Raw genomic sequence first — 21,921 nt, forward strand, 5'->3', positions numbered from 1 at the left:
ACTTGGGAACCGCTGCGGCCGGAGGTGGCCCCTGTCCCCTCCCCTGACACCCGCGGTGTCCCCATGCGGGTGCTGGGCCGGGGGTGTGACCAAAATTGTGCTGTGTCCGCCCTTGCCCACACTGCGCCCCCAGCCCCCCCCGCTTGGGCATTCCCTGGCTCCGGCATCCAGATTTGCCTCCCCCACGGGGACACGGGGACCACCCAGCCGTGCCAGGACCCTCCGTGTCCCCTGTCCCCCCCCTACGTCTCCATGACGCGGGGTCACTCCGGCTCTCGCGGCCTCGCCCTGCGTCACCACCCCGGTGACGCCAGCGGCCGCCCGGCCCCCACGTCACGGCTGTTCCCGACCCGGCGTGAGTCACGGTGACCTCGCGTGCCGTCCAGATGTTAGCCGCTGGCCACCAGCCCCCCCCGCCCCCGGCGCAGGGCCACCCTGCTGCGCCAGGAGGAGCCCCCCGCGCCGAGCCCCTGCCAGCACCCAGGGGTGCCCCAGGGCCCCGACCCCGGATCCGGGGGGATGCGGGAGCTGGGGATGCTGGAGTTGGGGGATACTGGAGCTGGGAATACTGGAGCTGGGGGATACTGGAGCTGGGGGGATGCTTGGAGCTGGGAATACTGGAGCTGGGGGGATACTGGAGCTGGGGGGATGCTGGAGTTGGGGATACTGGAGCTGGGGGGATACTGGAGCTGGGGGGATGCTGGAGCTGGGGGGATGCTGGAGTTGGGGGATACTGGCGTTGGGGATACTGGAGCTGGGGGGATACTGGAGCTGGGAGATGCTGGATCTGGGAATACTGGAGCTGGGAGATGCTGGAGCTGGGGATACTGGAGCTGGGGGATGATGGAGCTGGGGGATGTGGGAGCTGGGGATGCTGGAGTTGGGGGGATACTGGAGCTGGGGGGATACTGGAGCTGGGGATGCTGGAGCTGGGGGGATACTGGAGCTGGGGGGATGCTGGAGCTGGGGGATACTGGAGCTGGGGGGATGCTGGAGCTAGGGGATACTGGAGCTGGGGGGATGCTGGAACTGGGGGATACTGGAGCTGGGGGGATGCTGGAGCTGGGGGGATATTGGAGTTGGGGGATACTGGCGTTGGGGATACTGGAGCTGGGGGGATACTGGAGCTGGGGGATGATGGAGCTGGGGGATGTGGGAGCTGGGGATGCTGGAGTTGGGGGGATACTGGAGCTGGGGGGATACTGGAGCTGGGGATGCTGGAGCTGGGGGGATACTGGAGCTGGGAGATGCTGGAGCTGGGGGGGATACTTGAGCTGGGGGGATACTGGAGCTGGGGGATACTGGAGCTGGGGGGATGCTGGAGCTGGGGGGATACTGGAGCTGGGGGGATACTGGAGCTGGGAGATGCTGGAGCTGGGGGGGATACTTGAGCTGGGGGGATACTGGAGCTGGAGGGATGCTGGAGCTGGGGAGATACTGGAGCTGGGGATACTGGAGTTGGGGATACTGGAGCTGGGGGGATGCTGGAGCTGGAGGGATACTGGAGTTGGGGATACTGGAGCTGGGGGGATACTGGAGCTGGGAATACTGGAGCAGGGGGGATACTGGAGCTGGGGTGATACTGGAACTGGGGGATAATGGAGCTGGGGGGATGCTGGAGCTGGGGGGATGCTGGAGCTGGGGGGATACTGGAGTTGGGGGATACTGGCATTGGGGATACTGGAGCTGGGGGGATACTGGAGCTGGGAATACCGGAGCAGGGAATACTGGAGCTGGGGGGATGCTGGAGCTGGGGGGATACTGGAGCTGGGGGATGCTGGAGTTGGGGGGATACTGGAGCTGGAGGATACTGGAGCTGGGAATGCTGGAGCAGGGGGGATACTGGAGCTGGGGTGATACTGGAACTGAGGGATAATGGAGCTGGGGGGATGCTGGAGCTGGGGGGATGCTGGAGCTAGGGGGATACTGGAGTTGGGGGATACTGGCATTGGGGATACTGGAGCTGGGGGGATACTGGAGCTGGGAATACCGGAGCAGGGAATACTGGAGCTGGGGGGATGCTGGAGTTTGGGGATACTGGAGCTGGGGGGGATACTGGAGCTGGGGGATGCTGGAGCTGGGGGCATACTGGAGCTGGGGCATACTGGAGCTGGAGGGATGCTGGAGCTGGGGATACTGGAGCTGGGGGATACTGGAGCTGGGGATGCTGGAGCTGGGGATACTGGAGCTGGGGGATGTGGGAGCTGGGGATGCTGGAGCTGGGGGGATACTGGAGTTGGGGATATACTAGAGTTGGGGGATACTGGAACTGGGGATACTGGAGCTGGGATGATACTGGAGCTGGGGATACTGGAGCTGGAGTGATACTGGGGCTGGGGATACTAGAGCTGGGGGGTGCTGGAGCTGGGGGATGCTGGAGCCGGTGGATGCCACAGGTGGCGGATGCTGCATGTGGTGAATGCCGGAGGTGGCGGATGTCGGCCAGCGCAGATGTCAGGTCGCAGGGATGCCGGCTGTGCCGGATGCTGGAGCCGGCGGATGCTGCAGCCCGAGGGACGCCGGCTCTGGCGGATGCTGACTGCGGCAGACGCTGGAGCCTGGCGGATGCTGCATGTGCCAGCGCAGCACCTGCCGGGGCCGTGGTGGGCTCCCGGTGGGCTCTGCGCCCCGCCAGCAATGCCACTGCCGGTGGGTGCTGGGCAGGTGCCGTCCCAGCCAGGCCCAGCTGCGGTGCTGGTGGGTCCCATGGGTGCAGCCGAGCACCGCTGTGGCACCGGCACAGAGGCCCTTTGTGCGGCGGCGCCGGGTGCCGCCGGCTCCCTTTGTGCGGGGCCGTGTCACCCTCTTGTTCTCCCGGGGACGGCGGGGATGGCACCGGCACCGGCACCAGCACGACAGCACCCAGGGCCACGCAGGGCACCCCCAGATGTGGGGTGCTGGGGTGCTGGGGTGCCAGGGGTGCCGGGGCAGGAAGGGCGGCCAGGCCCGGCCCCCCATTTTCCGAGAAGGGAGGAAGCAGGATGCAGCCGGGCTGGGGGCCAGGATGTGACTCGAGGTGTGATACAGCGGATGGCCCTGCTGGGAAGTGCGGACATGGGGAGGGGGACGGTGCGGGTGACACCGGACGGGCTGGGACCGAGGGGATGGGGAGGGATGGAAGAGTCAGGGATGGATGAAGAGGATGAGGAGCGTTGGAGGGGATGGGGATGGAGCATTGGGGTATAGGGAGCAGCAGGTGCTGCAGGGTGGGGGAGCTTCCCCGGGGTGCTCCCAGCCCTATGCCCATCCCAGACACCCCAAGGCCGTCCCTGGCAGACACCCACCCCAACCCTGGCCCCCACCACCCCAGGGTGCCCCACAGCGGCACCGGTGAGGGGGGTCCTGGTGTGGGGGATCCCGGTGAGGAAGGACCCCAGTAAGGGGGTCCCAGTGAGGGGGTCCCAGTGAGGGGAGTCCTGGCATGGGGGTCCCGGTGAGGGGGATCCTGGTGAGGGGGGTCCTGGCATGGGGATCCCGGTGAGGGGGTCCCACTGAGAGGAGTCCTGGTGTGGGGATCCCGGTGAGGGGATCCCGGTGCGGGGGTCCCAGCGAGGGGGATCCCCCAGCCCGGCCCTGCTCCCCGGGGACCCCTCTCTGCCTTCCCGGAACAGCTCGGGGGGGCCGGGGCCACCCCCGCCGCCGGGGCAGCCCCGCTCCGCCCCGCCCGCCCGGGGCCGCCTCTCCCGCCCGTTAAAAGGCGGCGGCGGGGGCACAGCCGGTGGGGACCCGCTGTCGCCTCCCGCTGTCGCGGTGTCGCGGTGGTGTCGCGGTGCCCGGGCCATGCGCCACGCGCTCCTGGCGCTCCTGGTCGCTGCTGTCGCCGCTGTCGGAGCTGCCCCCGGCCCCCCGTGTCCCGTAACGGCACCGGACGGAGCCGGGACACGGTCCCGCGTGGGGCTGGCCCCGAGGAGAGCCAAGGTACGGCCGGGCCGGGACATGGCCGACCGGAATGGGCTGGGACACACCGGACAGAGATGGACCGGGATGGACCGGGATGGGCTGAGACTGGGATGTGCTGGGACGGGGATGGACCGGGACCGGGATGGACCGGGACCGGGATGGACTGGGACGGGGCGGGAGACGCCGGACCGGAATGGGCAGGGCCGGGGGCGGGCCGGGCTTCCTCTCCGCCTCCCGGGGCAGGGCCAGGACCCGCCCCGAGGGTGCGACCGGGGCCGCGGGCAGCCGGGACCCTGCGGGGGGACACGGGTGGTGTCACGGGCGTGGGCTGTTGCGGAGCCCAGAGGCGATGAGGTGCGCTGGGCTGGCACGGTGCTGGGGGGGACCGGCATGGGGTGGGAGGTGCTAGGGGACACTGGGACGGTGTTACCAGCGTTGGGGGGCACTGGCCGGCGCCGGTCGCCTGCCCCAGCGCTCTGCTTCCCGGCAGCGCTTCGCCTCGGTGCCGCGGTACGTGGAGATGCTGGTGGTGGCGGACGAGTCGATGGCCCGGTTCCACGGCGCGGGGCTCCGGCGGTACCTGCTGACAGTGCTGGCGGCAGCTGCCCGGTCCTTCCGGCACGGCAGCCTGGGCAACCCGGTGGAGCTGCAGGTGACGCGGCTGGTGGTGCTGGGCCAGGGCACCCCCGGACCCCCCACCACCCCCAACGCTGCCCAGATGCTCCGCAACTTCTGCCAGTGGCAGAAGGGACTCAACGTCCCCGACGAGGACAGTCCCCTCCACTTCGACACCGCCATCCTCTTCACCCGGCAGGTGCGGGGGGTGATGGCTGGGGGGGCCTGGGGGGAGCTGCAGGCTTCTTCGGGGTCCCTGCGGGGTGGCTGGGGACTGGCAGGGTCGCTGGGTGACCCCCAAAGTGTTTGGGTGCTGGCCAAGCCCCTGGGGTGTCCGTGGGTTTCGGGGGCTGGCAGGGTCCCCAGGGCCCATCCCAGGGCATTTGGGTGCTGGCCGGGTTTGGGGGTGCCCCGAGCCCCTCCCTCACCCCGCCTGCCCCTAGGACCTGTGTGGGGCGGCCACCTGCGACACGCTGGGCATGGCCGATGTGGGCACCGTCTGCGACCCCGAGCGAAGCTGCGCCATCGTGGAGGACGACGGGCTGCAGTCAGCATTCACGGCTGCCCACGAGCTGGGTGAGCGGCGGGGGCCAGCACGGGGGAGGGGGGGGACCCACTGCTGCCCGTGAGCCGCCCTGGGGCTGACGCCGTTGTCCCCTGGCACAGGCCACGTCTTCAACATGCTGCACGACACCTCCCAGCCCTGCCGGGAGCTGAACAGCCGCTCCGGAGCCACGCGCCGCGTGATGGCTCCCGTCCTTTCCTCGCTGGAGCCCGGTGAGATGTGGTCCCCATGCAGCGCCCGCTTCATCACCGACTTCTTGGACAACGGCCACGGTACAACCCAGCATGGGGGGTCCCAGTGCGGGGGGTCCTGGCACTGTTGGGGAACCCCCCGTGCAGCCGTGTCACCTCCCCGCAGGTCACTGCCTCCTGGACAAGCCTCCAGAGTGGCTGCAGCTGCCCTCGGCGCTGCCGGGCAGCGTCTACCCGGTGCTGCGGCAATGCCAGCTCGCCTTCGGGCCCGACTCGCGGCACTGCGGCGACCTGCAGCCGCCCTGCGCCTCGCTGTGGTGCACCGGCCACGTCGGTGGCCGCTCGGTCTGCCAGACGAAGCATTTCCCCTGGGCCGACGGCACGCCGTGCGCGCCAGGCAGAGCCTGCATGGACGGGCTCTGTGTCAGCAACGGCCGCATGCAGGAGCTCACCGTGAGTCCCGGCGGGGTGGGGGGGGCTGCGGGTTGGGCACTCTCCCGCCAGCACTGGTTTGACCCCCCATTGCGTTTTCCGGCTGCAGATGCCCGTGGATGGTGGCTGGGGGCCGTGGGGGCCATGGGGCGGGTGCTCGCGGACCTGCGGCGGTGGTGTTCAGCTCTCCCACCGCAACTGCACCGCGCCGGTGCCTCGCCACGGCGGCCGGTACTGCGAGGGCAAGCGCACCCGCTTCCAGTCCTGCAACGTGGAGGAGTGTCCCGGCAGCACCCGTAAGTGGGGCCGGCCAGGGGCTGGGAGCGGGGATGGCACCGGTCCCCAGTGCAGGCTGCGAGGGGTCTGGGGGCTGCTGCCGGTGCTGACCGTGCCTCACCACCGCCGCAGCCCTCGCCTTCCGGGAGGAGCAATGTGCCGCCTACAACCATCGCCCCGAGCTCGTCAAGGGGCTCCCGGCCCCCCTGGACTGGGTGCCACGCTACAGCGGTGTCCCTGAGCGGGACCAGTGCAAGCTGACCTGTCAGTCCCAAACCCTGGGCTACTACCACGTGCTGCAGCCAAGGGTGAGTGTCCCCCCGCCCGCCGTGCACCCCCGGGTGCTGCCAGCGGGCGCTGAGGCTGTGCCATGCCGCAGGTGGCCGATGGGACGCCCTGCTCCCCCGAGAGCACGGGGGTGTGCGTGCAGGGCCGCTGCATCCCCGCCGGCTGCGACCGCGTCATTGGCTCCAAGAAGAAGTTCGACAAGTGCATGACGTGCGGCGGTGACGGCTCCGGCTGCACCAAGGTCTACGGCTCCTTCACCAAACCCCGGTAAGCACCCCAACGCTGGCGGGGGGCGGGGGGGGATGCCACCTGCACGCTGCCACCATCCCTCCCTCCAACCCTGCTGTGCCCCGCAGCTACGGCTACAACGACGTGGTGACCATCCCGGCGGGCGCCACGCACCTCCTGGTCCGGCAGATCTCAGCGGCGGGCAGCGAGGACGTCTTCCTGGCGCTGCGGCGGCCAGCCGGCGGCTCCCTGCTCAACGGCGGCTACGTCCTGGTGCCCTCCCCGACCGACGTGGTGCTGGCGGGCGGCGCGACCCTGCGCTACAGCGGGGCCACGGCGGCCACCGAGACGCTGGCGGGCCGGGGGCCGCTGCGCGAGCCCCTGGTGCTGCAGGCGCTGGTGGTGGATGAGCGGCGCCCACCGCGCTTGAAATACAGCTTCTTCGTGCCCCAGGCACAGAGACGCCCATCGGCAGCCTGGGAGAAGCAGAAAGCCGAGATCCTGGAGATTCTCAGGAGCCTCCAGCGTGACAAGTAGGGGCACGAGCCCGGCCAGGACGCGGCTCTGCCAGGGAGCAATGCCGGTGGCACCGCAGCGCCTATTTATTTGGTTATTTATTGCCTGCGGAGAACAGGGGCACTGCCCACAGGACGGTGTCGGGCAGCCCCTCGGCAGAGCCCCGGTGGGCTCGTGCCAAGCACGGGACGAGCCCCGGTGCAGGTAACCACATCTACCTCAGCCCCTCCGCGGGCAGAGCGGGGCGACCCCCTGGGCAGGCTCCAGGGCCCCCCCTCCCCGCGCCACCCCCCGCCCTGGCTGCGCCCTGCCCCAGCGCAGCCACCCAGCTGTAATTTATTGCAGTGCCGTTATTTAAAGCTATTTATGCCAACTATTTATGGCTGGCATGGTGTGTGGCGATCGGCGCGGCGGTGCCAGGCACAGCAACGTCCCTCGGGCGCAGCTGCGGCTGCGTCAACCCTCCCTCACTGCTCCCAGCGCGGCCCCAGCGTCTTCCCCTCCCAGGATGCCCCCAGCACCCCCCTGCCCCCCAAGAACAGGGCACCACCCGCCTTGCCCAGAACGGGACTTTATTGGGCGCCTCCTCCCGGCCATGCACAGCCCCTTGGGGCGGCTGCAGGTCTGTACCCGTCTCTCGAGGCCGTGGGCACACCGGGCCCAGCCTGACCCAAAGATGTCCCCGGGGTGGAAAATCCCCGCCCTGAGCCCCCCGCGGAGCCCTGCACCCCAGGGACGCTGGGCCCAGGTGCTCGCTGTGCTGGGGAGCCCTAGGACCTCGCTGCTGCGCCAGCTCGGTGCTGCCGGGTGGGTGCCCAGGCTTTGGCGGTGGCAGATTCACCCCCGGGGCGGGCAGAAGGCTCACACTGCCGGGCGCGGAGGTGGCGAAGCTCCATCGTGGCTTCGCATCCTTGTGCGAAGCTGCCATCGGCGCGTTTCCAGTATCCTCCCGTGTGCCGGGCGCGGGGAGCTCAGATGTAGCAGCTGGGCAGGGGGCTGTACGTGGGGCCCCGGGAGGGGCTGCAGCTCCAGGGGAAGAGCCAGCAGAGCATGAAGCCTGGCCAGAGGGAAGGGGAGAGGCGTGAGCCACGCTGGGGGCCCCGGCCCCGCACACCTCCCCGGCCCCATGCACCTTGCCCAAACACCTCCCGCAGCAGCGCCAGTTTGGGTTTCGGGGGCCGCGGCCCCTCGCAGTTCGTCTCCTTCAGCCCCTGATTGCTCCAGGGGCATCTCGTCTGTGACGATCGACACGACCTGGGGGTGACGGGGATGTCACCGCTAGCACACAGCCACCCCCACTTGCCCCAGTGTCCGCCGCCACCGCCACACCGACCTGCTCATGAAACACGACGGCGACGAAGTCCCCGAAGAGAAGGGACTCCAGCAGCAGGATGATGCAGCGAGCCCTGGGAGGGCGGCCGCGGGCTGGAGCCACGTGGGGCAGCCCAGAGCCTGTCCCCACTGCGCCCAGGGCAGGCCCAGGATCCTGCCATGGCGCCGCCACCCTGGTCCTCCCCTCCCGACGCGAGCTCCTCCCCAGAGCAGGGAGTTGGGACCCCTGCGCTGCCCCCACTCACATCTGGATGCGGTTGTTGGCGATGTCTCCTCCTGCCGCCATCCCTGCCAGGCTCCTGCCCGCCGGTCCCAGCCAGGCGGCCAGCACCAGGCCCGCGGCGTAGAGACTGGCTGGCCCTGGTGCAGGCAGTGAGCACCCCCCAATCCACACCATGTCCCCCAGACCTGCCTGCTGCCCTGGGGCTGGGCACCCCGATGTCCACCCCGGGAGCCCCCAGCCCCTGTGCCCACCCCAACGCCCAGCTGCTGCCCGCAGAGCCCGGCCAGGGGATCCCCACGGGGAACGGGGACCCCCACGCAACTCCTCACCAGTGTAGAAGAGGAACTGGACGAAGTATTTCTGGTGTAACTCCCCGACGCAGTTGTTGATCCTACAGACGGACAGACAGACTGGGGTGACGGGGGGTCTCGCCGCCCCAGGGCCCCTCTCAGGGCCTGGGGACAGGAACGAGCAGCAGCGGAGCCCCTTGGGCCCCGTGCCGGAGGTGCCTACCCGGGGCAGCGGTGGTCCCTGCAGCGCGCAGTGGGGGCACTGGCGGCAGCGGTGGGCGCGGGGCGGCGGTAGGCCTCGCAGCGGTCGCACACCGTCCAGTCCTCCGGGCTCTGCCGGGACGGCGCTCAGCGGGGACCGGCCGCCGGGGTCGCTGCCGGTTTCCTCCAGGTCGGAGAAGCCGATGGCGGTGTCGGGGAGGGGAACTGCGCCTGGGGGGGGACGCGAGCACCCACCTCGCCGGGACACAACGGGGCGGCCGCCCCGGGCTGAGCCCCGGTGGGGGCTCCGCGGGGAGCCGGGGGTGCCCCGGGGGTGGGCGAGGACGGCAGCCGCACGACGAGGCTGCAGGCGGCAGCGGGGAAGCAGCACCGGGGGCGCCGCGAAGTCAGGGCAGCGCCGCGGGGCCGGTGCCCGGGGACCCCACGGGGACGGGGGGGCCCCACCACCCCTGCAGCCCCAGGGGACGCCGCGCTGCCAGGGGGACCCCGGGGCCGGAGGGGAGCGGCGGGGCCGGGCGGAGGAAGCACGGCGCCGGGGGAGCGGACGCGCGTGGCGGGGACGAACGGACACACCCGGGGCCCGGTGGCACCTGCCGCGCAGGGCGGGCAGCGGCAGGCCGTGGGCCAGCACGGCGCAGACGGCGCAGCCCGCGCCGAGGCAGGCGAGCAGCGGGTCCCGCCCGCCGCCGCCGCCGCCGCCGCCGCCGCCGCCGCCGCCGCCGCCGCCGCCGCCGCCGCCGCCGCCGCCGCCGCCGCCGCCGCCGCCGCCGCCGCCCCACTTCCGGCTCGCGCGCCGGGCCCAATCGGAGCCGAGACGCCAGCAGTTGGGGCGGGACCAACACGCGGAAGGGGGGGCGGTGGCGTGCGCGGTTGCCGTGGCGACGGGGTAGGGCGGGGCTTGCGCTGGACCGCCCATTTGGGCGGCCCCTTGCGGAGCTCCACCGCCTCGGGCTCCCCCGGGTCCCACCGCCCCGCCGGGGCTCCGCCCGGAGCCCGGCTCCCCTGCCCGCCACCCGGGACCCCGCCCCCAGCCGGGACCCCCGCGGCCCAGCCCGGCCCCTGGTGCCCGAGCGGGGCCTGACCCCGCCCCCTGTCACCGCCCTGACCCCGCCCGCAGGAGCCGCCGCGGGGGGGACGGGACCGGCCCCTTTAACACCTGCTACGTCAGGGAGGCTCCGCCCCCCGCGTCCCCCCGCCCCACCCCGCGCGCTCGCTCTCTCCGTTCCAAGATGGCGGCGGCGGCAGGGCGGGGCTGAGGCGTTCCCGCCGCCCGCAGGTACCGGGGGTCCGGGGGGGCCGCGGCCGGGACACCCCCCCCCGCGGGCCTGACCCTTCCCCTCCCCGCAGCGCCCCGCGATGCGGCCCGACCCCCTCGACGCCCCCAGCCGCGCGCGGTGATCCGGGCCCCCGGTGATCCGGGCCCCCGGTGATCCGGGCCGGGCCCCGCCATGCTGCGGCGGCTGCTGGAGCGGCCCTGCACGCTGGCCCTGCTGGTCGGCTGCCAGTTCGCCTTCGTCGCCTACTTCTCCCTCGGGGGGTTCCGCAACCTCACCTCCCTCTTCGGCCGCGCCGCCGGCCCCGTCTTCGACTACTCCCGCACCCACGACGTCTACGCCAACCTCAGCCGCCTGCTGCCCCGCCAGCCCGCCCGCCCCGACCCCGCGCAGCCCCTGCCCTTCTGCCCCGCGCGGTCGCCCTTCCTCGGTGAGTGCGGGGCCGCCGCGGGAGGGGCTCACCCGGCTCGCCGGGCCTTGCCCCTGCCCCGGGCCTCGGCGGGGGGACCCCGGGAGGTGTCGGGGCAGGGACCGGCCGCCCCTCGGGGGAGGGACCTGCCCCGCGGCTGCCAGGCGGGCGGGCAGGGCCGGTCCGGCGAAGCTCCCGCGGTTCAGGGCAGGGGGGAGCGGCCCCCCCGCCGCGGGCGCCGTCCCCGCCGCCCCACGCCAGCCCCCTGCCTCCCCCCGCGCAGTCGGCCCGCTGACGGTGAGCTTCAGCCGGGTGCCCACGCTGGAGCAGATCCGGGCGAAGAACCCGGCGGTGCGGGAGGGCGGCCGGTACCAACCCTCCACCTGCGAGCCCCGGTCCCGCACTGCCATCATCATCCCCCACCGCAACCGCGAGACCCACCTGGGCCACCTCCTCTACTACCTGCACCCCTTCCTGCAGCGCCAGCAGCTCCAGTACGGCATCTACGTCGTGCACCAGGTGAGGCCGCGGGTGCCGGCGGCTTCGCCGGGCACCGGGGGCTTCGCTGGGCTCGTGCCGGGGTCCGCCGCTACCAACCGTCTTTCCCTGCAGGCGGGCAACTCCACCTTCAACCGGGCCAAGCTGCTGAACGTGGGGGTGAAGGAGGCACTGAAGGACGAGGAGTGGGACTGCCTTTTCCTCCATGACGTTGACCTCATCCCTGAGAACGACCACAACCTCTACACCTGCGACCCCTGGAACCCCAAACATGTCTCCATTGCCATGAATAAATTTGGATACAGGTGGGTGACTGCGGCTCGGGGTGAGCGAGGGGACCGGCCCTGGCCTGGGCTCAGCGTCTGCCCCTCCTCTCGCAGCCTGCCGTACCCCCAGTACTTCGGGGGGGTCTCGGCTCTCACCCCCGACCAGTACATGAAGATCAACGGTTTCCCCAACGAGTACTGGGGCTGGGGCGGCGAGGACGATGACATCGCCACCAGGTAGGACGCTGTGGGGGCCTGCTGGTCTCCGTCACCCACATTCCTGTCCCACCGGGAGGCATCGGCCGCTTGCCGGGGCCCTGGGATGGCACCACCGTGCAGAACGAGCACATGGGGGCTGTTGCTGCCGCACCCCGGGGGACGCAGTTGGCATCCCCGCGCCCTGACACCCTCGGGTGACGCGCGGGGCTCATCCGCAGGGTGCGCCTGGCCGGCATGAAGATCGCCCGCCCACCCATCTCCATCGGCCACTACAAGATGGTGAAGCACAAGAGTGACAAAGGCAACGAGGAGAACCCCCACAGGTCGGGGGGCTGGCGGGGGCGCGGGGGGGCTGGCGGGGGGCTTGGCGGTGACGCTCCCCCTCCCTTGTCCCCTCCAGGTTCGACCTGCTGATCCGCACGCAGCGGATGTGGACGCAGGATGGGATGAACTCCCTCACCTACACGCTGCTGGCCAAGCACCTCCACCCGCTCTACACCAACCTCACGGTGGACATCGGGACGGACCCCCGCGCCAGCCAGGGCCGCAGGGGGCTGGTGCTAGGCCACGAGGGCCAGAGGTACCGCAGCAGCACCAGCCTCTTCCGGGAGGAGATGCTGCGCAAGCTGCCCCGGGATGCCGCGGGGTGGGGGGACCAGAGGCTGTCCTTGTCCCCCCGGCTGCCCGCGGCCACCGCGCAGCAGCCGCTGGTGGGTAACGGCACCCAGGGCGGCGCTGGCTCCCTGCCGACACCAGGGATCACCCAGCGCAGCCCTGAGGCTGCTGGGGAGGGCGATGCCCACCCGGAGAGCAGCACCGGTGCAGCTGTGGCACAAGAGGAGGGGACCCTGCCCACCCGCAGGGACAACCAGAGCCTGTCGCAGGGTGCCCGCTAGCCACCGGCCACCGCGGCCCCACATGGACTCTGCTTGCCACGACCCGGCGCCGGGAAGGGACCCCCGTCGTGCACGGGCTGGGGGAGCCACGGCCGGGCTGGTCGCACTGTGGCCTCACTGGAGAGACTGGGGGGAGCAACAAGCCCCAGGGGCAACCGCCGGGGAGCTGCTGGCTGCGGGGCCAGTGCCTGATACTGGGGTGCACCCCCCAGGAAGGGGTGCAGGGAGAGCCGGGTTGGGGTGAGCCGGGGACTTGCCCAGCCCCATCTTCCCAAGGGCTGCGGGTGCCCAAAGATGGTTACAGGCTGCGCTGCCAGCGCGTGGTTATTTATTCTATTTATGAGCTACTCCCTGGACCTTTATAAGGGTTTTTCAATTAAAAAACACTTTGTCCTACTGCTGCGGGGCTGCCTGGCGCCGGCAGGGACACGGGGACACCGTGGCTCAGTGTGGCTGCCCCATCAGCTGCCCGACGGCCGCTTTGGCGCTGGCGATGCAGTCGTTGACGGAGACGCCGGCGTAGGAGGCCCCGACGAGGCTGAGGGGCAGCCGCTGCTCCGCCAGGAAGCGGCTGATGCGCTCTGAGGGATGGGGACGGGCAGTGGGTGCCTCCGCGGGGGCCAGGGGACCCCCGCCCCCCGCCCCCCCTTACCTGTGCGCTGCCAGTGGCCCAGCGTGTACTGGGGGATGCAGGCCTGGGGGGGGAGCAGCTGGTGAGCCCCGTGGGACCCCCCGGGACCCCCCCTGAGCCCCCCACACGGTAGTGCCGTCACCCACCTGGTGCACCCTGACGATGGAGCGGATCGGGGCCGGCTCCAGGCCCAGCTGCTCCCGCACAGCCGCCTGCGCCCGCTGCAGCAGCAGTGCCGGTGCTGCCGCTGCCGGGTCCCCGAAGCTCTGCCCGAACCAGGCGCCTCCCAGCATCACCTATACGGCACCGGCGGCACTGTGAGCCCCCCGGATCATCCCTGTCCCCCCGCTCCGTCCCCAGCGGCTCACCGTCAGCCGCACCGACGCGGCCCCCGTGCCGTCGTGCTGGGGGAAGGCCACCGAGTCGTAGACGATGCCCAGGAGGGAGGCGTCCTCAGAGGAGGGCACCAAGTGCCCGAAGCCCTGGGCAGGAGCAGCAGTGTGAGCGGGATGGGGTCACCCGTGGGTGCCGGGGACACCCGTGGGTGCCAGAGGACACCTGTGGGTGGTGGCATCACCTGTGTGTGCTGCTCTTACCGTGACGGGCAACACGACGCCCTCGTACTGCAGGTTCACCACAGCCACCGACACAGCCGGGATGCGCCGCAGCTCCTGGGCTAGCGGCTCGGCCTCGGCCGGCAGGACCTCAGCCAGGGCTGGGAGGAGAGGGGACGTCAGGGGGGTTCCCCCTCCTCCCTGCCCCAGGGGAACCCCGGCATCCGGACACCCCCATCCCTACCTGCGGCCGGGAGGGCGCTGACCACGTGGTCGGCCGTCACGGTGCTGTCTGCCAGGGTGAGCTGGGGGGAAGGAGAGCAGTGGGGGGGGCGCCGGGCAGGGGACCCCCCCCCTACACCAGGGCCCTACCTGCCAGCGGCCATCGGGACGGCGGCGCAGGCGCTGCAGGGGCGCGTGGCAGCGCAGCTCGACGCCGCGCGGGCGCAAGAAGGCCACCAGCGCCTCGGCCAGGCTCTCCATCCCGCCCCGCAGCGACCACTGGCTCCAGCGCTCGGCCCGCGCCCGCCGGCTCAGCCCCGACTCGGCCCCGCGCTCCTTCCCTGCGGGCAACAACGCCAGTGTCCCCACGTGCCGTAATGGCGGCACCAGAGTGTCCTCCCAACTCATCCCCCCCAGCCCGGCGCTCACCGGAGCCCAGCGCCAGCCCCAGCAGGACGGATCGCCGGCGCCGCTCAGCCTCGAAGAGCGTGGGGAAGCAGGAGCGGACACTCAGCGCCCGGCAGTCCCCGGCGAACACCCCCCGGCACAGGCTGTCCACGGCGATGTCGGCCACCTGCAGGGACGCGGTGGGGTGAGGCCGGTCCCCACCCAGCCCCTGCCAGGCCCTGATAAGCCCCCGGCGCTATCACCCAGCGCAGGCGCCCACCTCCCGGCCGAAGCGGCGATGAACAAAGGTGTGCACGCTCTCATCGGGCTCCGTCCCGGCCGGCGCCAGCAGGTCCCGCACCCCGCTCCAGAGCAGCGCCTGCGAGAAGGGGGGCACCGGCCACAGCAGGCCCCTGGGGACACCGAGGGCTCAGGGAAGGGCGGCCCACGGGTGCACCGGGGTGGCACTGGGGCGGGCACCTACCCCAGGCCCGAGGGTAGCTTGTGCAGGGCCCCGCCGGTGTAGAGGAAGCGGTTCCTGGAGGCCGGGTGGTCCCCAGGGACGGGCAGGACGTCACCCTCCAGGCCAAGCTCGGAGACCTGCGGGGACACGGGCAGGACGGGGGGGGCGGGCACGGTGGCGGGCACAGGACCTGCCCCGGGGCAGCTTCGGCCAGACCCCAGCACCCACCCAGGGAGCCAGTGGATCTCAGTGCCTGCACCCCCCCAGGGACCCCCCCATACCCTGGCACCCACCCAGGGACCCCAGCACCCTGGACCAACCCAGGGACCCCCACAAGACCCTGGCACCCACCCAGGGACCCCTGTGCCCCAGCCCCCTGCACCCAGAGACCCTCTGGCACCCTGCAGCCAGCCCCAGGGCCCCCCCCGGACCACTGCACCCTGGGACCCCTCTGCCCTCGTGCCCCCAGGGACACCCAGGACCCCGGGATCCATCCAGGCTGCCCCCCCCCGACCCAAGCACCCGCTCAGGGACCCCCCCCGGACTCCAGCACCCTGGGCCAGCCCAGGGACCCTCCAGACCCCAGCACCCTGCCCAAGAGACCCCCCCCAGGCCCCAGCACCCCTCTGGCACCCCGAACCAAGCCCGAACCAGGCTCCCCCTACCATGTGTAGCGTGTCGGTGCCCACCGCCCCCGCGGGGCGGATGCCCCGGGGCCCGTGCTCGAAGACGGCCCCGTCAGCGGTGCGGGTGCTCTGCAGCCACCCCCCTAGGCGGGCGCTGGCCTCCAGCAGCAGCACCTGGGGACACCGCGGTCACTCGGGCTGGGGATCCCGGCCCTCCCCGGGCCAGCCCGGCCCCCGCGGGCACGGGCCCGCGCTCACCTTGGGCGGGCGGGGGCCCCGGGCCAGGTGGTAGCAGGCGGCCAGGCCGCTGATGCCGCCCCCAACGACGGCCACGGTCGGCGGCATGAGGGACCTGGGCCGGGCGGGTCAGCGGGGCCGTGCTGGGCGCCGGGCACTGGCACCCCCCTGGCCCCGGTTCCGGCCCCGGCCCCGGCCCCTCCCGCCCGCACCTCTCCCGCAGCCCGGGCTCGGCAGGCCCCGCCCCTTCTCCGCGACTGATAAAGGAAAAGGGCGGGGATAACTGCGCTGCGCGCCAATGGCACGACGCTGTCCCCTGATGGACAGGTGCGGGGACCACCCGCCGGCACGCTACGGCGGCCGGGCAGGGCCAGGCGGCAGCGCGGAAGGGCCGGAAACGCGCCCCGCCACCGGTGACCTACACTCCGCCCCGCAAGCCCCGCCCCCATACTAGCTCCGCCCACGCGATCGATACCCCGCCCCTCCAGCAATAAGCTCCGCCCTCACGGTGTCAGCCCCGCCCCCGCAGCTCACCCGCCCATCAGCTCTAGACCCACCCCTCCTGTGGCAGGCCTCGCCTCTTCTGCCACTAGCCACGCCCCTCAGACACAGCCCACCCCGCCTCTCTGCCATTAGCCCCGCCCCTTGCGCAATAAGCCCCGCCCTTGAAGCCTACCCACCCCACCAGTTCTGAACCCCCAACACGCCCCGCCCCTCTGCCATTGCCCCGCCCCTCTGCCAATAACCCCGCCCCTCACCCACTGCCCCCAGGCAGCGCGCCCCGCCCCAGCCAGGGCCAACCCTTCACACCTCCGAACTTCGGCTTTTTGGGGTTTTTTTAGTAAATTTATTCACAAAAGTCCCGCCTGGGGTAGCATGGGCTGCGGCCGCCCGCCCTCTGTCCACGCCCCGCCGTGGGGGGCTGGGGGGCCACCGCCCGGGTCCGGGCAGGGGACAGCCCCTGCCGCGCGGGGCTGGGGGTCCGGGGCGGCTCAGGGCCTCCTGCCGGGGGGCTCCTCCAGCTCGTAGAAGAGGACGTAGCCCTCGCTGGACGGCACCTGGTTCTCGCTGATGGGCGAGACGCTGCGGCGGCACCCTCAGCCCACGCCCGCCCCGGCTGGGCAGGCGGGGCGCGGGGCCCGGGCGAGGCGGGGGCGGGCGGGGTTGGGGGGCACCTACCGGGAGTCGTTGTAGACGCGCCAGCCGGCGGGGTCCCGGCAGAAGGCGGTGTAGTGGCCGTAGTGGACGCTGCCCGAGTGGTTGCAGAGGGCGTAGAGGCTGTAGACAGGGCTGCCTGTGGCGGGAGGCCGGGCTCAGCACTGTCCCCGGGGGTTGGCACGTCCCCCCGCCGCGTCCCCCCGCCGCGCCTCACCAGCCTTCTCGCTGGCGAACTCCCGCAGGTTGAGCTGCTGGAGGGGGAAGTCCACGAAGACGGAACATTTCTTGATGGAGTAGCGGGTGGTGGAGAACCGGTTCAGGTCTGGGCAGTGTCAAGGGAAATGTGGCCCGGTGGCACCCCAGGACAGCCCCACACCCCTCACCATGAGCACCGGCAGCACCAGGGGTCCCAAGCCTCTCCCCCGGCCCCCCACCCTCCAGTCCCCAAAGGATACGGAGCACCAGGACACGGGGGAAGCGCTGGATGGTCAGCTTCTTCGTGCTCCGCGTCCGCTGCCGGCACTTGTCGCAGACCTGCTGGCGGCACGGCGCCGTGAGAGGGGGCCAGGGGTGCCGAACCGGGGTGCTGAGCCACCAGCCCCGGCCTCTTACCGGGGCGTTCTCCGAGTCCAGCTCCTCCTCCTTGGTGAAGAGGCTGAAGCAGTCGTGCAGCGAGACCTTCCCACCGGCAAAGCTCTTCTGCAGGGGGAGAGGGTCAGGCAGGGGGCTGGGCAGGGGATGGCTGGGGGGGATAGGGGTGGCCAGGGGGCTCTGCCCCATCCCTACCTTGGGGATGGGCAGGGAGAGATCGCAGAAGACCTCAAAGGTGGTGGAGCGGTAGCCACACGCCTGGCACTTCAGGCAACTCTTCAGCTGCCCCACGAAGAGGTCTGGGGGCGAGGAGGGGCGTGAGGCCAGGCAGAGAGGGTCACCCCGAGGGGGTTGGGGGGTCCAGGGGGGGGTCATCCCTGCCCATCAGCGCTCACCCACGATCTTGCTGTCCTCCCTCTCCAGGTATCGCTTCCACATCTGGTTGGCACGTTCGTCGTCGCTGTGGGGAACGGCGACGGGTCGGGCTGTGTCCCCACAGCTGGGACTCCCCCCCGGCACCCCTCTCCCCCTCACCTCAGCATCTCGGGGTCCTCCAGCGCAGGGGTCCGCCGAGCGTCTGAGAGGATGCTGGGGGTCCTGCGGCCCTTGCGGTTGATCTCCACGTGCAGCCGGTCCATGAAGAACTTGAGGAACTCCTGCGCGTCCTGCTGGCTGCGGTGGGATGGACCCATCGCACCCGTTGCTGCCCCCGGCCCCCCGGGAGGGCAGGGGAGCTGCCGGGGGTCCCCTGGGGCGGGGGGCAAAGCCTCACCTGTATCCGGTGAAGGAGGGAACGTATTTCTGAAAGACAGCCTTGAAGCGCCCGGGGTTGACGGCCTCGGAGGAGTCGGGGTGCCAGAGGGCAGCGATGACATCGGCAAAGGCTACAGGGACGGGGAACATGCCGGCTGTCAGCACCAGTGGGGTTTACGTAAGACCTGGGGGGGATTAGCTGTGGGGGGCTCCCGTCCCACCTTCGGTGAGCTCCTGGGGGGCGCGGGGGCCCGGGGGCTGCTCCTGCTGGAAGTCCCGGCGCAGGCAGTAGTCCCGCAGCGGCTTGGTGCTGCTCAGGCACTGCAGCACGGCGTTCATGAAGCACTGCGGAGAGAGTGGTGGGGATGCGGTGATGCCCTGGGGGGGCCCACTGGGCCTCGGCGTGTCCCCCACCGTCCCTTGGGCCCCTGACTGTACCCTGCTGCGTCGCGGGGAGCCCTGAGGGGCTGGGGGATCCCTGGGGACATGCCCGCCCCAGTGGGAGGGAATTGCTTGGTTACGGCCACTGCAAGCCCAGGGGGACCCCAGGTCCCTTGCACACCCCAGGACAGAGGGACGGGCGGGCATGGGAACATGGGCACTTACCGTGTTTCCCAGATTCCTGAGGCCGACGTGGCCCGAGCCCAGCAGCAGGGTGTGATGGGTCTGTGGGGACACAAAGGAAGAGGAGTGAGACCCGTCCCCAGGCAGCAAACCCCTCCAGCTGCCCCTCGGCTTCCCACAGACGGACAGACGGACGGCTCCCCAGGGCAGAGGCTTCACCTCGCCGCTGACGAGCAGCAGCCCCATGACGGCCGTGTGTACCACCGACTCGGAGATGTCGGCGCCGCGGCCCTGCAGCTCCCGCTTGGTGAGCAGGGTGCGGTGCAGCTTGCGCGGCAGCTCCACCAGCGTGGCTCCCTGCAGCCCCGGCATGGCTCCGGCACCGCCTGGGCGCCAGGACGGGACTGCGGCACCGGCGTCGCCGGGCCCCCTCCGCCTCTCTAAGTCACAGCTCATTAGCTGATCCGATTTCCCCTGGCTATTCTGGGCCTTGCTGGAGGCTCATCTCAGGGGGATTAATTAGCGGGAGAGCCACCTCGGGGACAGCGGGCGCCCGGAGAACGGGGAGCAGAGGCAAACACACCTGCCTGCCCCGCGCCATGCCGGTGAGGTGCAGGTGGGCGGCGCGGGGAGCAGGGCGGCTCGGCAGGGCCAGGGGCAGCCCCCGGAGCTGCCAGCGGGGGATGCGGCACGGAGGGCTTAGCTGTGTCCCCATCCCCCGCCGGCGCAGGCCCGGCCCTGGGATTTCAGGGCACCTAATCCCCACGTGTGGCCCAGGGCGAGTGGAGGACAGGGCCCGGGTGCTCCGCAGGGAGAAGGCGGATGCGGAAACGGGCACGGTACCAGCCAGCCCCCAGCACCCACGGAGCCGAGGGGACTCAACCCTTTCGCAGCGGGGGTCCCCCAGGAGGAACGGAGCGGGAAGAGGTGAGACCGGCACCACTGTCCCATGACCCCGATGGGAGCGAAGCTGCTGCCCCGCGACCAAGGCAACGTGGGGGCCAGGGCATGTCCCACCGGCGGGACAAATCCTGAGGCTCTTACGGCTGCCGCCTTCTCCTCGGTCCTGCCGGGTGCCGGGGCTCTGCCCAGGGCGGGGCTGCCGGGCACCGGAACGTTGGGGCTGTGGGCGTACAGGGGGTCAGGGGCAGTACGAGTCCTGGGGCAGCCCTCGGGCCGGACGGAGAGCAGCGGGGCGGTGGGCTTCCCGTCCAGCCCCGGGGAGACATTGACCCTCCGGAGAGAGGAGCTCCTCCTGAGCGCCAGTGAGCCGGCACTCAGCTGGTGGCCACAGTCCCTCAGCACCAGCCGGCTCAGCACTGCCGCCACGTCCTCGGCGCGGCCACCGCTGCCACCTTGGCTCAGGTCCCCGATGCTGATGGATTTGGAGCGGGCCAGGTTGCTCCGCCGGCGCTCCGCCTCGCGCCCCGCCAGCGAGGCTCCGGCGGGCAGGGAGAAGGAGGCGCTGCCCGGCATGGCGCCCGCCTGCGGAGAGCCGGGCACCCGCACTGCGTGATCTGCCTTCACGGGCCCCCGCCGGCACGCCGAGCCACGGAGAGCCTCCCCCCGTTTCGAGGCCCGACCCCTGTCCAGCTCCAGCTTCTTGCCGCGGTCGTCCAGCGGGCCGGGCCGGGGCGGCAGGAGGCGAAGCTTGGGGGCCGGGGAGAGCCCGTTGGCAGCGGCGGAGGCCAGGGCGGTGGCATGGCGCTCCTGGCTCAGGGCCCGGTGGCCACTGGGCAGCTTGGCGGCGGCCTTGGGCTGGGAGGTGACGACAGCGTGGTCCCTGGCCCGGCCGACGCGGTGCTCCAAGGCTTGGGGCATCGTGGGGACGGCTGAGAGGGGAGCCCTGCAGGGAGATGGACCGGGCTGATGCCAGCGGTGCCGGGACGGCACGTGGAGGCACCGGGCACGCACCCACCTCTCTCGCCGTGCCTCCTCCCGCCAACACTGCTCACAGCCCCCCGCGGCGAGTGGCTGGCCGGAGGGTCCCATCGGCGGGGGCCCTGCGGCACAAGGAAAGACGCTCTGGGTCACCGGATGGGACCAGGGGACAGACCTGTGAGACCCCGCGGCCCCCCTCGCCCAGCTGCCGCGGCACCGACGGGAGGCGAGTGCTGTGCCACGCTCCCCAAGCCGGTGGGTGAGTCACGGAGGCGCTTGGCACCACCGGGAGCGGGTTCCTCCCACCTGCCCGCTCTGGGCTCTGCCGAAGCACCGCTCAGAGCAGCCGGGCTCTGCCGAAGCACTGCTCGGCACGGCCGGGTGGCGAGGCAGCCATCTCCCGGCTCCTGCTCCGCGGGGGTACGCGGCGCTGGGGGGGCGCAGGCCCCGCCGGCGCTCGGTGCCCCCCGGGGAGGGGCTCAGCGGCGATGGCTGTCCCCAGAGAGCGGCTGGAGCGGCTCTGCAGGAGCTCGATACCGCTGGGCGCTCGCCGGCTCGGCTCAAGCAGGCAGGGAGGGAGGGAGGGACGGCGTTCCCGCTGCCGGTGCAGCGCCGGCGGGGACGATGGCCGCGGTGCAGCCGCGGAGGCTGTGGCACGGCGGGAGCCCCGAGCTCTCGGCTGCCGGCCGGAGCAAAGGGCCCCGCGGGGTCGGCCAGGCCGATGGCAAAGGCCTCCAGCCCTCCGCCTTGCCCATCCCGCGCCCCGGGGACCCCCGTCCTGCCCGGGCCTGGCCCCAGCCCCGTGACCCACCCGGCCGCTGGCCCCTGCTTTGGTCACCCCCCTCCCCCGGGCACCGTCCGCCGCCCCTCCGGGGCCCTCCCCCCCCCGCATCCCATCCCCTGCCCGGTACCGGTGGACACCTGGGGGGGGGGGGGGCGTGTGTCTATGTCCCCCCTCCCCGGCCTCGCTGCCGCCCCTCCCCCCGGCCCCGCAGAGCCCTCCCCGCCTGCCGTCCGCCTGCCGCCCCCCTCCCGCGCCCCCCGGTGCCCCCCGCCCCCGCCCGGCCGCCGCCGTACCTCCCGCGGGCCGCCATGGCAACAACTCCCGCAGCACCCGCCGCCATCTTTGTTCCTCCCGCCCGCCGCCCCGCCCCCGGCGGCCTCGCGCGCCGCATTGCGCCTGCGCCGACGCTTTGCCACGCCCCCACCTGACG

The 21,921-nt window shown here is 72.0% G+C and overlaps 5 protein-coding genes and 1 pseudogene across 18 annotated transcripts in view; 3 read left to right on the forward strand and 3 right to left on the reverse strand.

Moving 5' to 3' along the window:
- Window positions 1–21,921, forward strand: part of TOMM40L (translocase of outer mitochondrial membrane 40 like) — a 46,872-nt gene that overhangs the window by 18,002 nt on the left and 6,949 nt on the right. The window lies entirely within an intron of this gene.
- ADAMTS4 (ADAM metallopeptidase with thrombospondin type 1 motif 4) lies at window positions 3,727–7,386 on the forward strand. The gene is made up of 9 exons (XM_075133503.1): window positions 3,727–3,918; window positions 4,391–4,714; window positions 4,959–5,091; window positions 5,182–5,352; window positions 5,438–5,724; window positions 5,813–5,999; window positions 6,112–6,287; window positions 6,359–6,534; window positions 6,624–7,386. The coding sequence occupies exons 1-9, from the start codon at window positions 3,781–3,783 to the stop codon at window positions 7,030–7,032; spliced, it is 2,001 nt and encodes a 666-aa protein (XP_074989604.1). The 5' UTR covers window positions 3,727–3,780; the 3' UTR covers window positions 7,033–7,386.
- Window positions 7,795–9,994, reverse strand: LOC142094110 (palmitoyltransferase ZDHHC3-like; annotated as a pseudogene).
- Window positions 10,264–13,036, forward strand: B4GALT3 (beta-1,4-galactosyltransferase 3). 2 transcript variants are annotated; one of them, XM_075176128.1, is made up of 7 exons: window positions 10,264–10,354; window positions 10,426–10,782; window positions 11,045–11,280; window positions 11,374–11,564; window positions 11,640–11,762; window positions 11,963–12,067; window positions 12,145–13,036. In XM_075176128.1, exons 2-7 carry the CDS (start codon window positions 10,527–10,529, stop codon window positions 12,638–12,640), a joined length of 1,407 nt encoding a protein of 468 aa, XP_075032229.1. In that variant the 5' UTR covers window positions 10,264–10,354; window positions 10,426–10,526; the 3' UTR covers window positions 12,641–13,036. The 2 variants fall into 2 exon arrangements, with proteins under 2 accessions (XP_075032229.1, XP_075032230.1); XM_075176129.1 differs by having other exon boundaries at window positions 10,308–10,350.
- PPOX (protoporphyrinogen oxidase) lies at window positions 12,952–16,186 on the reverse strand. Of its 4 annotated transcripts, XM_075176124.1 has the most exons (12): window positions 15,782–16,127; window positions 15,563–15,697; window positions 14,919–15,034; window positions 14,715–14,847; window positions 14,477–14,621; window positions 14,198–14,388; window positions 14,070–14,130; window positions 13,868–13,986; window positions 13,640–13,753; window positions 13,418–13,567; window positions 13,293–13,335; window positions 12,952–13,221 (listed from the first exon to the last, which is right to left on the reverse strand). In XM_075176124.1, the coding sequence occupies exons 1-12, from the start codon at window positions 15,866–15,868 to the stop codon at window positions 13,085–13,087; spliced, it is 1,431 nt and encodes a 476-aa protein (XP_075032225.1). In that variant the 5' UTR covers window positions 15,869–16,127; the 3' UTR covers window positions 12,952–13,084. The 4 variants fall into 4 exon arrangements, with proteins under 4 accessions (XP_075032225.1, XP_075032228.1, XP_075032227.1 ...); XM_075176127.1 differs by having other exon boundaries at window positions 12,952–13,335; window positions 15,973–16,186; XM_075176126.1 differs by lacking the exon at window positions 13,293–13,335 and having other exon boundaries at window positions 15,782–15,966.
- On the reverse strand, window positions 16,585–21,886 carry USP21 (ubiquitin specific peptidase 21). Of its 10 annotated transcripts, XM_075176121.1 has the most exons (14): window positions 21,785–21,886; window positions 20,745–20,829; window positions 19,871–20,672; window positions 18,869–18,928; window positions 18,484–18,607; window positions 18,282–18,393; window positions 18,044–18,181; window positions 17,905–17,969; window positions 17,705–17,808; window positions 17,531–17,617; window positions 17,374–17,452; window positions 17,133–17,240; window positions 16,940–17,054; window positions 16,585–16,843 (listed from the first exon to the last, which is right to left on the reverse strand). In XM_075176121.1, the coding sequence occupies exons 2-14, from the start codon at window positions 20,816–20,818 to the stop codon at window positions 16,753–16,755; spliced, it is 1,959 nt and encodes a 652-aa protein (XP_075032222.1). In that variant the 5' UTR covers window positions 20,819–20,829; window positions 21,785–21,886; the 3' UTR covers window positions 16,585–16,752. The 10 variants fall into 10 exon arrangements, with proteins under 10 accessions (XP_075032222.1, XP_075032215.1, XP_075032218.1 ...); XM_075176114.1 differs by having other exon boundaries at window positions 16,585–17,050; window positions 17,374–17,455; window positions 21,785–21,862; XM_075176117.1 differs by having other exon boundaries at window positions 16,940–17,050; window positions 19,871–20,829; window positions 21,785–21,862.

This window comes from Calonectris borealis, chromosome 29, assembly GCF_964195595.1.
Source record: "Calonectris borealis chromosome 29, bCalBor7.hap1.2, whole genome shotgun sequence".
Lineage (NCBI taxonomy): Eukaryota > Metazoa > Chordata > Aves > Procellariiformes > Procellariidae > Calonectris > Calonectris borealis.

Excerpts from the sequence above, each read along its gene's own strand:
- B4GALT3 (XM_075176128.1), top strand. The coding sequence starts at position 10,527 with ATGCTGCGGCGGCTGCTGGAGCGGCCCTGCACGCTGGCCCTGCTGGTC. Across the intron at positions 10,783-11,044 it reads CGCGCGGTCGCCCTTCCTCG|TCGGCCCGCTGACGGTGAGC; the intron begins GTGAGTGCGGGG and ends CCCCCCGCGCAG. Across the intron at positions 11,763-11,962 it reads GACGATGACATCGCCACCAG|GGTGCGCCTGGCCGGCATGA; the intron begins GTAGGACGCTGT and ends GCTCATCCGCAG.
- PPOX (XM_075176123.1), bottom strand. The coding sequence starts at position 15,868 with ATGCCGCCGACCGTGGCCGTCGTTGGGGGCGGCATCAGCGGCCTGGCC. Across the intron at positions 14,131-14,197 it reads GTCCCGATGGCCGCTGGCAG|CTCACCCTGGCAGACAGCAC; the intron begins GTAGGGCCCTGG and ends CCTTCCCCCCAG. Across the intron at positions 13,987-14,069 it reads CAGCGCCCTCCCGGCCGCAG|CCCTGGCTGAGGTCCTGCCG; the intron begins GTAGGGATGGGG and ends CTCTCCTCCCAG.
- USP21 (XM_075176112.1), bottom strand. The coding sequence starts at position 20,818 with ATGGGACCCTCCGGCCAGCCACTCGCCGCGGGGGGCTGTGAGCAGTGT. Across the intron at positions 18,608-18,868 it reads TCAGGAATCTGGGAAACACG|TGCTTCATGAACGCCGTGCT; the intron begins GTAAGTGCCCAT and ends CTCTCTCCGCAG. Across the intron at positions 17,051-17,132 it reads GTTCGCCAGCGAGAAGGCTG|CCCTGTCTACAGCCTCTACG; the intron begins GTGAGGCGCGGC and ends CGCCACAGGCAG.
- ADAMTS4 (XM_075133503.1), top strand. The coding sequence starts at position 3,781 with ATGCGCCACGCGCTCCTGGCGCTCCTGGTCGCTGCTGTCGCCGCTGTC. Across the intron at positions 5,092-5,181 it reads CACGGCTGCCCACGAGCTGG|GCCACGTCTTCAACATGCTG; the intron begins GTGAGCGGCGGG and ends CCCCTGGCACAG. Across the intron at positions 5,353-5,437 it reads CTTCTTGGACAACGGCCACG|GTCACTGCCTCCTGGACAAG; the intron begins GTACAACCCAGC and ends ACCTCCCCGCAG.